This window comes from Aplysia californica, unplaced genomic scaffold (assembly GCF_000002075.1).
Source record: "Aplysia californica isolate F4 #8 unplaced genomic scaffold, AplCal3.0 scaffold00328, whole genome shotgun sequence".
Taxonomy (NCBI): Eukaryota; Metazoa; Mollusca; class Gastropoda; order Aplysiida; family Aplysiidae; genus Aplysia; species Aplysia californica.
Genome location: NW_004797598.1, coordinates 234,668 through 246,371, shown reverse-complemented (window position 1 = coordinate 246,371; position 11,704 = coordinate 234,668). Strand labels below are relative to the sequence as shown.

At 39.4% G+C, this 11,704-nt stretch overlaps 2 protein-coding genes across 2 annotated transcripts in view; one reads left to right on the top strand and one right to left on the bottom strand.

Annotated features, from left to right (window-relative positions):
• The window catches only part of LOC101853246 (condensin-2 complex subunit H2), a gene marked incomplete in the record, with an annotated part of 18,862 nt that extends 16,764 nt beyond the window's left edge, over positions 1-2,098 (bottom strand). Inside the window, 1 exon segment of the mRNA XM_013084910.2 lies at positions 1,917-2,098.
• Positions 2,099-3,505: 1,407 nt separating this feature from the next.
• The window catches only part of LOC101853012 (tetratricopeptide repeat protein 17), a 63,401-nt gene continuing 55,202 nt past the window's right edge, over positions 3,506-11,704 (top strand). Inside the window, exons 1-4 of the mRNA XM_013084921.2 lie at positions 3,506-3,821; positions 9,355-9,499; positions 10,004-10,118; positions 10,645-10,756. Of these exons, the coding sequence (XP_012940375.1) occupies positions 3,708-3,821; positions 9,355-9,499; positions 10,004-10,118; positions 10,645-10,756 (486 nt within the window). The 5' untranslated portion in view covers positions 3,506-3,707. The remainder of the gene's footprint in view (positions 3,822-9,354; positions 9,500-10,003; positions 10,119-10,644; positions 10,757-11,704) is intronic.

Here is an 11,704-nt window from a genome sequence, read left to right as displayed (position 1 = left end):
CCACACACACACAGTGTCAGTGACGTCAGTGACACTCAACTGACAGTGACACTGACACACAGGATACAGGGGCGACAAGGTCTTCTTTATTACAGTAGAATCCTGTTATAATGAGAGGTAGGGGACCAGTGCGAAATGTCCGTTATAGCAGGATTCTCGTTACAAGGGATCCAGTAATACATTCAAGGGAAATAGTAAAATAGGCCTAATCTATGAGTTTGGCGTTCTGTTTATTCCTTTTTGTATTTCCCCTGATGATGATTAATTCAACATGATCTCTACATCTAGGTCTTACTTGATCAAAAATCGAATTAGGTTTCTTTCTCTAGCACTAGCAATGTTGACAGCTCGGCGTTGGCGATCAGCAGGAAAGGGCCCTGGCTCTAGGCTAACTCGCCCGCTGTGTTGTCCCCCACCCCACCACACCCTGTGGTGCGTTGCGTCTGCTAGTGCACGTCACACATTCACTCCATCTATCACAAATCACAGCATTGTGACCTCTCTGTCCCGCACCAGAGAAGTGAGAGGCACGGTATGCCTAGATAATCTAGACTGCGCTGGCCTATCAACTATCACGCGATGCGTTCTGCTCGTCTGCGCATGCCACACCCTCCACACTCATTCACTCCGGCCTTCATTGTTGGTTCGCGTGGGCTCTCCCATTCTTTGTTTCTCTGGATCACCAACAACTTTCTCAACTGGCAAGGTTTTATAATATATCTGAACTGTAATTGGTCTGCGCGCTGTGCACAGCAGCAGCTAGATCTATATTCCGTTAAAACCGACTCGCGTGACTCTCTGATTGCGCAATAGCAGTATTTTATTTACAAAGATAAAGAAGGAGAAAAAACGGGGTTTTAGAATACTGTCTTTATAACAGACTTCTCGTTGTTTCAGGAATCGTTATAAGTGGACTCCACTCCACTGTATCATCATTTCATTAGACTTAGACTAGACGTCTTAGAACTAGGAATTGCTTTTTTTACAATTCCACTTTTCAAGTCATACTTTCTTTTTACTTTACACATTTAATTGTAGTGATGTCAAGGCCGGAATGCCCAAAGTGTGTAACCCTTCGGGTTTTTTTAAAAAGCAACATTCAACATGTCACCAAAAAGAAAATTTAGGAAAGAAAATAGGGGAAGACTTCCGTAACGAGCGACCACTATAAGACAGATTAGAATTGGGCCACCTCTATTCTCACCCGGGATGAGAATAGTGCAGGCGAGTCTTTTGGCTATTCTCATCCGGTGCGCGTTCACCGTTAACTTATATCCTAGATCTATGCCAACAAATTTTGCGTTCACCCTAAACCACAGAATTCTACACTGTGATAACAGAAAAATTGTAGAATTCTGTGCTGTGAACAAACGTTCCATTACAACTGTACTTGTAGCCTACTAAAAGCGTACAATTTTGTCTGTGGGCAGTGGAGAGAGAGAGTGAGAGAGAGAAAGAGAGAGAACAAAACAAAATGGCGACCCGCGTAGTTCGGCTCGATTCGAAAAGTTAAATAGCCATAGCATCTTTGTAGACAACCAAATTAATTTACTTTTGTGTTTTAACATCATTTTTTAACTTTGTTTTGGTCAATTTGATCGTCCTCACCGATAGACAGTATTCAGAAAGAGACAGAGAGAGAGAGAGACTGAGAGAAGAGGGGAGGAGTAGATCTTGCTAGAACTTCCGGGCGGGTGAGAATAGCCACTTTCTTAGAATTGAGGGCTAGGAGTAGGGGTAGATCTAGGGGTAGGGTTAGGGTTAGGGTTTGGGTTTGGGTTAGGGTTAGGCCTCTTCTTTATTGTGTTTGAAGTGAAGGGGTTGGTCGTTCGTTACGGGTCCTTCCGAAAATAGAAAATGTCAAAACGTGTGAAGGCGGGACACTCACAATCACGAAATTATTTTTTCAAACTTACGCCAGTATAATAGAGCACCTTATTGTTAGACGTTTAAACGTCTATGCAAAGTTCTCATCTATGACTAAAATGCAATAAAATGCATGTTCGAGAGAAAAGCTGGTATTTTTTCGTGTGACACTGTCCGCCACAACCGACAGCACTTTGTTATTGTTTACATTCAGCGGCCATTTTTTCAACGGGCCCGCCCTGCGTTTGTCAACTAAATAACGATTGGTTGGACTTCGTGGCCGATTAAAACCGAAAAATAGAATTCCGTACAAAATTGATTTCGACAGGTTCAAAAGTGTGCTATAACCGAATATAAAATAAATTATAGCCTCTCATCCTTGTTTTCCTCACGTTATAAACATCTGAGAAGATCATCATCATAATAATCTCCACCATCATCATCAGAACCACCAGCAGCAGAATTGTTTTACATTAACAGCAGAAAAAAAATACCGCTATGTATTCTCGCCCTACTGTTGTTTATATTTCATCAGATGTTCCAAATCATCCCTGTCACATGCCATCATTGTAGAAGAATTAAAAAAAAGAAAGAAGAAAAGACTTAAACGAAAGTTTCAACAAATGTATGATGAATAAGAAAAGACTTTTACCATCATCATCATCATCATCATCATCATCATCATCATCATCATCATCATCATCACCATCAAATCTTATCGATCCAGCAACAGCTGGGCTTTCACCCTTAACTGTCCAATGCCATGTATAGTCTAGGTCTAGAGGTTTGCTGCAGTTGCTGTAATGTTTCATAGGGTGTTGCCAATGTTTAGGTCTTGAGTCGAAAGGGCATCATCATTGTTTAAAAAGCAGAGTAGGAGGGAGAGTACGTCTTGCTTGATTTACAGACACAAATATAAATTATATAAAACATTTAAAATTAGTTTTGATTGAATCGGCTCGACGTTTCGCCATATTATGTAGGCTTCCTTAGGAGCATCATCATCTGATATGAGAATATCTAACCGCACTGATGTCAGTACATAAAATTCTGATATAATAATGCCGCAGGCACGCTATATCTATTGCTGTACCTGTGCAGTGAAATGGCTGAATTAAAGCAGAGTGGATATCAATGCAAAACCTATCGATTTATTGAAACACAGCAATTTAAGAAACCTTGAAATTAGAGAAGGCTAGAGGCAGAAATGTATTGTTTATTGACTTTAAATTTCATTTTGAGGGGAGGGCGACGAGGATTCGAGAAGAGGGATCGATGAAAATAATTTCATTGAAAGCTTTTGGCGTCACTGAATCCCAATATATATACATATATATATATATATATATATATATATATATATATATATATATATATATATATATATATATATAAACATTTATGATTCTAAAGCAATAAAATAAAAGGAGCACAAAACGGGTAAAGGTGTAATGGGAGGTGCACCATATAGGCTATCCTACATGCTCCTGCGAAGCCAACCTAGCCTACACGATTGTTTTTCGTTAAAATACATGTATATATGTCTAAAACATTTCCTCATTGTTATATTAATTATTATTTTTTTCTTCCCCCTTTTGAATTCGCTTGTGTTCAAGCGCATGCGTGTATGTGTTTCCTTCCTTCCGACAAACGTTCATCTCATTTCTCTCTTGATCTAGATCTGTCTCTCCGATAATTTTATAAATTAAAAATTGATCGAGCAATGACTTGGCTCGAACTCATTGGTGCGCCCTGAGAACAGCGTCAAGTCGTCACCCATCACCGGAACTTATTGCTGATCGTTGAACTCATGAATATTCAATATCAATAGTGGACGCAACATGGCGTCGACCATAACATTGGTCGTTCTTGTCAGTCTTGTACTACAGAAATGTACAATAACTAACGGATCGACTCATTGGATTGTAACCGAAGACGGTAGAATACAAGCCCAAGTAAGTTTCTTTGCTCTGAAGATATGTGTGTTGCGCTTCTGCCTTTCGTTCATATTTTCAGCGTTGCTATGTTCGTAGTATTTGTGCTTGACACAGGTTTTTTCCTCAACTCTCAACTCCCCACTAAAACTCAATCCCAGTCATGATAGTGATGGCTAGATCTGGAATCTAGATCTAGTCTGCTGTTTTGTTTTTGTGAATTAGATCAAGATCTAGCCCCAGCCCGATTTGTGAGTATGACTGCAGATTATTACTGTCGAAAAGGTTTTAACTGACGCTGGCGATGTAAAGTTGCTCTTAGTCTTAGCTATTCTAAGTCTAAGCCTGGGTCTTTATCGTTTTGTTTTGAGGCTGAGGGAAAGATCAGGTGTAACATGAAGCTGCAGCGAGAACCTCTAGCACACCTCTTTGATTCAGTGATTGGCCCAAACAAATGAAACATTGATACGTATTTCCGCCATCTGTTTTCTTCGTCTTCCGGGGCTTCCCTGGCCAGTTGACTAGTCTAGATCTCATCATGACGGCTGACGGGCCCCGCTTTGCCCCTTAGCGCACAATGGGTTACATCACTAGGTTTCATCTCCGACTGCTTGGGTCATGTGTGCACGCAGGCTTGTGTGCGTGTGTATGCGTGTGCATCGACCATCGTGTGTGTGTGCACGCGCTCGCTATTGTGTGTGTGTGTGTGTGTGTGCGTATTATGCGATTGTGTTTAACTTTAACTTGTGTGTGTGTGTAATACTTTGAGGAGAAGGTAAATCTATTGAACGAGAATTGCTGAGATTATAAAAGATAACATAAATTAAGATCTAATTTTAAAAAACCCAAAAAGCAAACACAGTGAGATCTAGTCACAGTTACTGGCGAGAGAAACCCGAGAATCTTGGGACCGGAAGACGACAAAAATAGATGCGGAAATATGTCAACTATATTTGGGCCAATCACAGAGGTGCAAGCTGCTTGCTGCAGCTTCATGTGAAAGATTTCACTATCTGAAAGAGTGAAAGGTGGTGACTTCGACTATTTTTTTGCGAAAGTGAAAGTAATAGTTTTATAGTTTAAATTAGCCTACTAGATTAGATCTATCTCTAGATCTAAAAATCTAGATATCTAAATCAATTTGTGAATTGGCATAGTGACGATGTTTTGATTTCAATTTAGGCTATCAGTTAGATGCTAATGCGACTAAGCGTAGAGCGACGCAAACTATAATACTATTTTTAGGTAAGGCGGCCATCTTGTGTTGCATCAGATCGGGATACCCCTCTGGTCACGTGACTACATCTAAATAGGCTGGATTGCACTTTACCCGACTACCCGTCTGGGCCCGTGATTACTATGTGCACCTAGCCTAACTTAACTACGCTCTCATAGTTCTCTACATGAGGACAAAAGAAGTTCCGCGGGCGACTGGGCACAGAGCGCAAGCCTGTGGCGAGGCGAGGTGAGCAAGAGGTGGTGGTTGAGGGTGGGGGTAGGGATATATCATTATAACAACAGTGGGGGATTTCAGGGGGGCTTGCCTGGCCCCTGGCAACAATAATAAAAAAACCGAACAGCAATTTATGAGCAGACCATGGTGCTAAGTGGACAATCGGGGTAATTTTAGACTTGGAACAGGGGTTCCAATTATGTAAACTAGCTCTTGTGCGTACTGTTCTCGCACTTAGCCAGACCATGTCGAGCCTTATTTCGCAGCACTCGCAGAGTCGCGAGCAGGGCCTAGTGGGTTGCAATATGCAAAGGAGTGCTCGTGCGCATCTCTTGCCCTCCATTGTACTTGGCTGGACTAGGAGGGGGGGGGGGGGGTAGGCCTAACAGACTTGCGAGCAAAGAAGAATAGTGGACCACGTGATAAAATTGACCGATTAGCGTCAAGGTATCAAGTTGTGGGTCAAAGGGCACGGTCGTGATGGCTGAAAAACTCGGTCAGAGACGTCAGTCAGTACTTGGCAGTTGAAGTGTGAGGACGTAGGACGGTGAATAGGGGAGCTCTGAAAGGAAGAATAGGGTACCACCAGGAACCAGGGGCGCCATAGTGAAAGTAGTTCCGACAGGCGGTTACAGGTTGTCCGGTAAAGTACAATCTTACCTCTAAATATACCCGACCGCATGGCACTAGGATTTGGTGCGATGTTTTTCCTGGAATACCGATAATATGTGATTTGATTCGGTGCTCTGAAGATGCTGCACTGCTTATCTCTTCTGCGCATTGTTTATTGGGGGGATCTTTTCTGCGACTATTGCTCGCTTAATTGTCTTTGTTGAGTTTACTGTGCTTCTATTTCAAGCATAGCGTTCTTACTGTTCTTAGCATCAATGATATAAGCGATCTTCCATCATTTCCAAGTACTGGAAGTTCGAAATGTTTTTCACATACTGGAAACCTTGAACCAATCAGAGCATGGCTGACGGGCTGTACAGTTAACCGCAAGTGTGAAATATTAACGTGCAAAACACATCGATACGGAATGTGTCAAGCCACTGACCCAACATGTTGTTCCACGCGGTATCTCCACGGCCTTTAAAAAATAGTCTGTGGGTATTCCAGGATGTGATGACATCACATTACTAGAATTAGCAGCCAATCAGGCATGTGTGTCGTTCTACATTTAGCCGCATGTGAAATGTTGGATATATATCTGAAGTGGCCTGAATATTATACATCTCACATATGATTACGACAGCCTTAAAAGGCTATCTCTTTGCGTACAGCCCTCACTTGAAACCTTTCCAGAAGAAAATTTATAACTATTTTTACAGAATCGCTCCCGTCTCATGGCTGCTATCCATACCGTTTTTTGTTCGACATATTTTGGGCCAATGGAAACGTTAAACAATATTTTAGGCTTTTTTTGTTTGTTTATAATGTTATAATGCTTCCTTTTGTAGTCATTAGGGGGTTTTCAGGAGTCCCCCCCCCCCCACCCCGGACAAGCGATTATGCAATAGCTTTTGTAGTGGGGGGGGGGGGGGAGGTGCCCATGTAGATTTATTTTCTCACGACAGTCACATACATGATGCCTGCCAAGTGCAAGATTACAGAGTGTAAAAAAGGGAAAATTATTATCCCAATTTAATAAAATTTCTAATAACCGTAGGCCTATGTAGTTAGTATAGATATATAAGGGGAGTTGTTTGGTTGTGGGGTGATCTCTTGCTTTATTCTCAAGAGTCTCTTCTCTCTTTGGATGAGATCAAAGTCTATCTATTCTTATTGAGGTAGCTGCCCTAAATTGGCAATTATTTTAGTGTTTTTTTACTTTCTATGCTCATGCACATTTCAGTGAAACATAGTGAATCATCATTATCTATTTTGATAATCATAATTGAATGTGATATTGACTGTTTGTCCTCTGAAAAATTTTTAAATAATTGTGAAAGCAGATTAAATTTAATTATGTAAACAAATACTTAAACATTTTAAGTTCTGACTACATTTCCATTTGGGAAGGAATGCTAAAATTGTTTAATGCATTCATCGTTACCCATCTCTGTTCTTCTTAAGGAGGAAAGAGGGACATTTTAACTCGCAGCTCGCTTTGAATCCTCCACCACTTGACATGAAGCACAAAAGCTCCTGGGGGTGTGAAAGATCCATAATTAAGATAATTTATCAAGTACTTGGATTTGAAGATCCATAATTAAGATAATTTGTTAACTCTTTGGCTTTGAAGAATGTTCAGAATGTATTGATGTAAATTCTGTCTCAGTCTTTTATCAACAATACTGTGTTGGTTCAGTATGTGAAATGTCAAAGGATAAATGTTTTCTGAACGGAAAGAGTTAACAGGTAGGGGAGCGGGTTAGCGGGGACAGTTTCTTTTTCTCGTTTTGCTCAGACCTCAGGGCCCTATAATGGGACCATTTTGTCATCACATAGATTGTGATCTGGAGATTCGAATTAGAGATGACGCAGACAAGATCTTTATCTTTAACATAACATATTTGACGGAATATTTGCACTGACGTTATTAGATACTAATTGTAAGTATAATGTTAGATCTACTGTAAAACAGATAATTTGCATCTGGTTTTACACTTCAAATCGTCAGGATTGATTTTTGTTTCTCTGCAGAAATAAAGTATTTTACTAGGGTTAGGATAGTAAACATGTCTATTTTTATGTGTTTAGAAAATCAAAGTGAGTGATAGTGATCAGGTAGCTGAATTTTGTGATCACTGAAAATAAGCAAGTTTTACCCTTTTAGCTTACATGTTGCCCACATATCTTAAACCTTGAGTTTATGGCTTATACTAGATTGCATTTTCATTTTGATACCACCATTACAGTCTCGACCAGACGACAACAGAACAGTCTTGCTGTCATTACAACTGTGGAGTATCCATGAAATAAAAATGAAAGAATATAATATTATATATATATATATATATATATATATATATACTTACTACATTACTGATCACTCAGGGAAATTTGTTTTACAGTGACATACATTATAAATGCACAAGTACATTGTTAAATAAATACATCGCGAATAGACGCTATCAAAGACATATAGACAATTGTGCCTTGTTTAAGGATACACCCGAGAAGCCCTAAAATGTTCTGTGACTGGCATAAACTTGACATATTATCGCGGGACCGGGCTCACTTGCCACACATGATATAGGTATCCGCTTGGGAAATTCCCCTTTGCTTTCTTCCGTGGTGCTTTGAATCGTTACTGAAAAGCGGACACTCTCGGTTTTTAAGAGTGAAATAAGTGATTCATCAATTCTAGAGTTCTTCACAGTGATATTAAAAACTATGGTTTAAAAATGTTTTAAGCTCAAAATCATGAAATGGCTCCAATATGTTCTTACGAATATATTGAATGATACCTACCTCTATGTTCATATTTCGTCTGAAGAGTGCGCTTTCTTCTAAAGAGTGGTTATAAGGTTGGCGCCACCAAAATTCTATATATAATAAATAATAAATAGATGAGTTAGCTAGTAACTTAGTTCTTGAATTGATTTAATGTGCTTGACCAGTAATTATACAGCAGCTTTGCCTTGTTCCTTTGGTGTGAAATATATGCTGTTGTCTTTAGAGTTGCCAAATTTAAGTGTGAACTTGTTTTAAGCAGTCAAGATTTTAAGTTGGCGAGTAACATTGCGAGGGTGGAAAATTGTCTTTATTATGTTACCACTTCTGTAATATTACTAATTTGTTTGTTGATTTGACTGTTTTCGTTTTTACTTCTGATAAACTCATTTTCATGTCTCTTTTATTTATTTCTAATACAGAACAATTATAATGTTATTATACTTTTAGAGAGGTCAGTGTACGTGACTTGAAAATGCTGCAAATGTTGCCCTTAAACTCTTGAGAGCAAATATTTTCCAGCAGTATCAGGACAGTGCCCTCATACACACAGAAAGCATCATGATGTATGTGTCAAGCCATTAATTTTTTAACTCTTTCAGTCTGCCAGTAAAATGAATAAAATGTTTCAAGTCTTCCATCTGGCCGTTGCTCTCCTTTTTTAAATGATTTCTTTTTTTCTTCTTCTGAAATCTTTTCTAGGCCGATTCTGTATTCAACCTACGTCGCCCGTACGACTTGGTTGCATTCGTGAACCAGGAGGACAGAGCATCGATGCTCAATGGTTTGAAGAAAGAGCTATTGAACAGAAAGGATGAAATCGACAAAAATGAGGATCGAGATACAGGTAAAGGGTATCCAGAAAAATTTTGTTTTCAATTTGAATGTGTGTGATGTGTGCTTGTGTGTGTGTGTGTGTGTGTGTGTGTGTGTGTGTGTGTGTGTGTGTGTGTGTGTGAGAGAGAGAGAGAGAGATAGAGAAAGAGGGAGAGAGAGAGAGAGAGAGAGAGTGTTTGAAGTTGTTTGGTAGCTTTTAGTTGCTGAAATTCAAGTCAATATACGTACTAAGATTTATGTTTTAAGAGACTTCAGCATTCCCCAAATTTGTTTTAATTTTGTATGTTATTCCTCCTGCTCCTGTTTTCACTCCGTAGGTAAAAAGTATTCCCCAAATTTTGACTGTGGGATTAAAGTTTAAGCAATATGCTCAGGTTTCAGGCTGTGTTAATCCTTTTTTCTTTTTTTTTTCTCTTCTTAAAGTTTTAAACAGTATTTATTTCTACCACTGGTAGCGTCTTGTTGATTAGAAAATATTGATGAATTCTTCATGGTCACTTTGATTGTCCTCTAGGATTGGAGCAAAAATTTTACAAGACTAATCCAGATTGCATTGAGGCTGGAAAGCCGCTACCAGAGTTTGATCTGTACATCAGTACAGTTCTGCCTTTGGAAAACAAAGGGATCAGGTGGGTTCTTTCATGTGAGGCTTTTATCAAAGTTAATTTTCACCCGATACAAATCAATGTGTGAGTCCATATCTTTACTTCAGTTATTTTAGGTACTTCAGTTCATTTTATGCAGTTTAAGAGCTAATGTTTTGTGATTTGGGGGGGGGGGGGCAATCGATATACAGAATTTAATTTCTTGAAAAGAAATGAAAACCTTTTTTTTAAACCTCAGTGTTTGTTACTTTGCTTCTGATTCCAAAAATATGTTCCACAATGTCAACTTTTTACCCTTCAGAGATTGCATGCACAATGAAATGTATTGTGTCATTGTTGTCTCAAGAAAAATTAATAGCTCCAATTGGCCTTGCTTTATGGAATGAGTTAAAAAAACAATACAAATTGGGATTGATTTAGTTTTCTAATCGCAGTAACAAAATGCTGCTTTCTTTTCAGAAGTTTTAAAAAACTTTTGAGCATTTAAAGAAAAACGTCTTTGATGCTTTCAAAAGCATTGTTTTGAATCATAATTCTTTTCCATTTCTAGACCCGAGGAACACATCGACATCAATGGGTCGCCAAACCCACACCCAAAAGCTCCAGACTGCACAGCATTCATGGATCTGGAGTTCAGCATGCATGCTTTTGAGCACCTAGAGGTTTGTTCTTTGGAAGTTTCATGATTTGAAAGTGTTCAAAATGCGAAATCATACGATGGGAGTGCTCAACTCATTTTGACTGTTTATAGTGTAAGACTCCTTCATATGTCACTGTTAGAAATGGTGTATATGGCGGAGCCTTACGCTGAGCTGTCGATTTGGGCAGTGACAGGGATCTGCACATGGTACCGAAAGAGCTAGTTGAAGTCTTCTCAGTCTTATTTGTGTGGCATCGATGGCCGAGTGGTTACGGGTTCGGGGGTTTGAGCTGTGGGCCCAACGTTGTTTCCTTTGGAAAGGCACTTTGCACAAATTTTCCTCACTTCACCCAAATGCTCTCAGGTCTGCTAAGGTAATAGTAGTATAGATTGTGAAGCGCATAGAGCTTGCTGTTGAGCGGGGATTTGGGCTATACAAATGCTATCTATTATTATTATTATTTATACCAGACTGATTTCTTTCAATGGAAGCTGTGTTGTCTAGTATCAGGCTGTGGAACTGTTCTTACCTGACAGTTGAAAATGACCTGTGGTTTACTCGCACTGTCTGTGGTGTGTTTAAAAGCAAAGGATGATTTTTGGCGTACTGTTGACACTTTAAATCACCCAGCTCCGCTGACATAATTAATCAAAGGTTGGGAAGCAAAAATAGTTCAAAGTTTCACTCACAATTCCCATTACTACCTGAGCCCAAGAGGCAAACTGTGACTCGACTGTCTTGTTTGACCTCGAGCGTTTGCGTTGAATGTGGCTTTGATAGTGCATTATATAATTTTTTTTCATGAAGTTTTCTCAATTCTAATGTAGTTTTTCTATTGTGTTTGTACTTACAAACCTTTCTCTCGTTATGCATTTACTGACTTCTGTGGTATAGCAGTTAGGTGTCTCAGTGTCGCTAGTAAGAGACTTGAGTGGGGAGGATTTTTATTGAGTATCTTTGTCTTTCTGC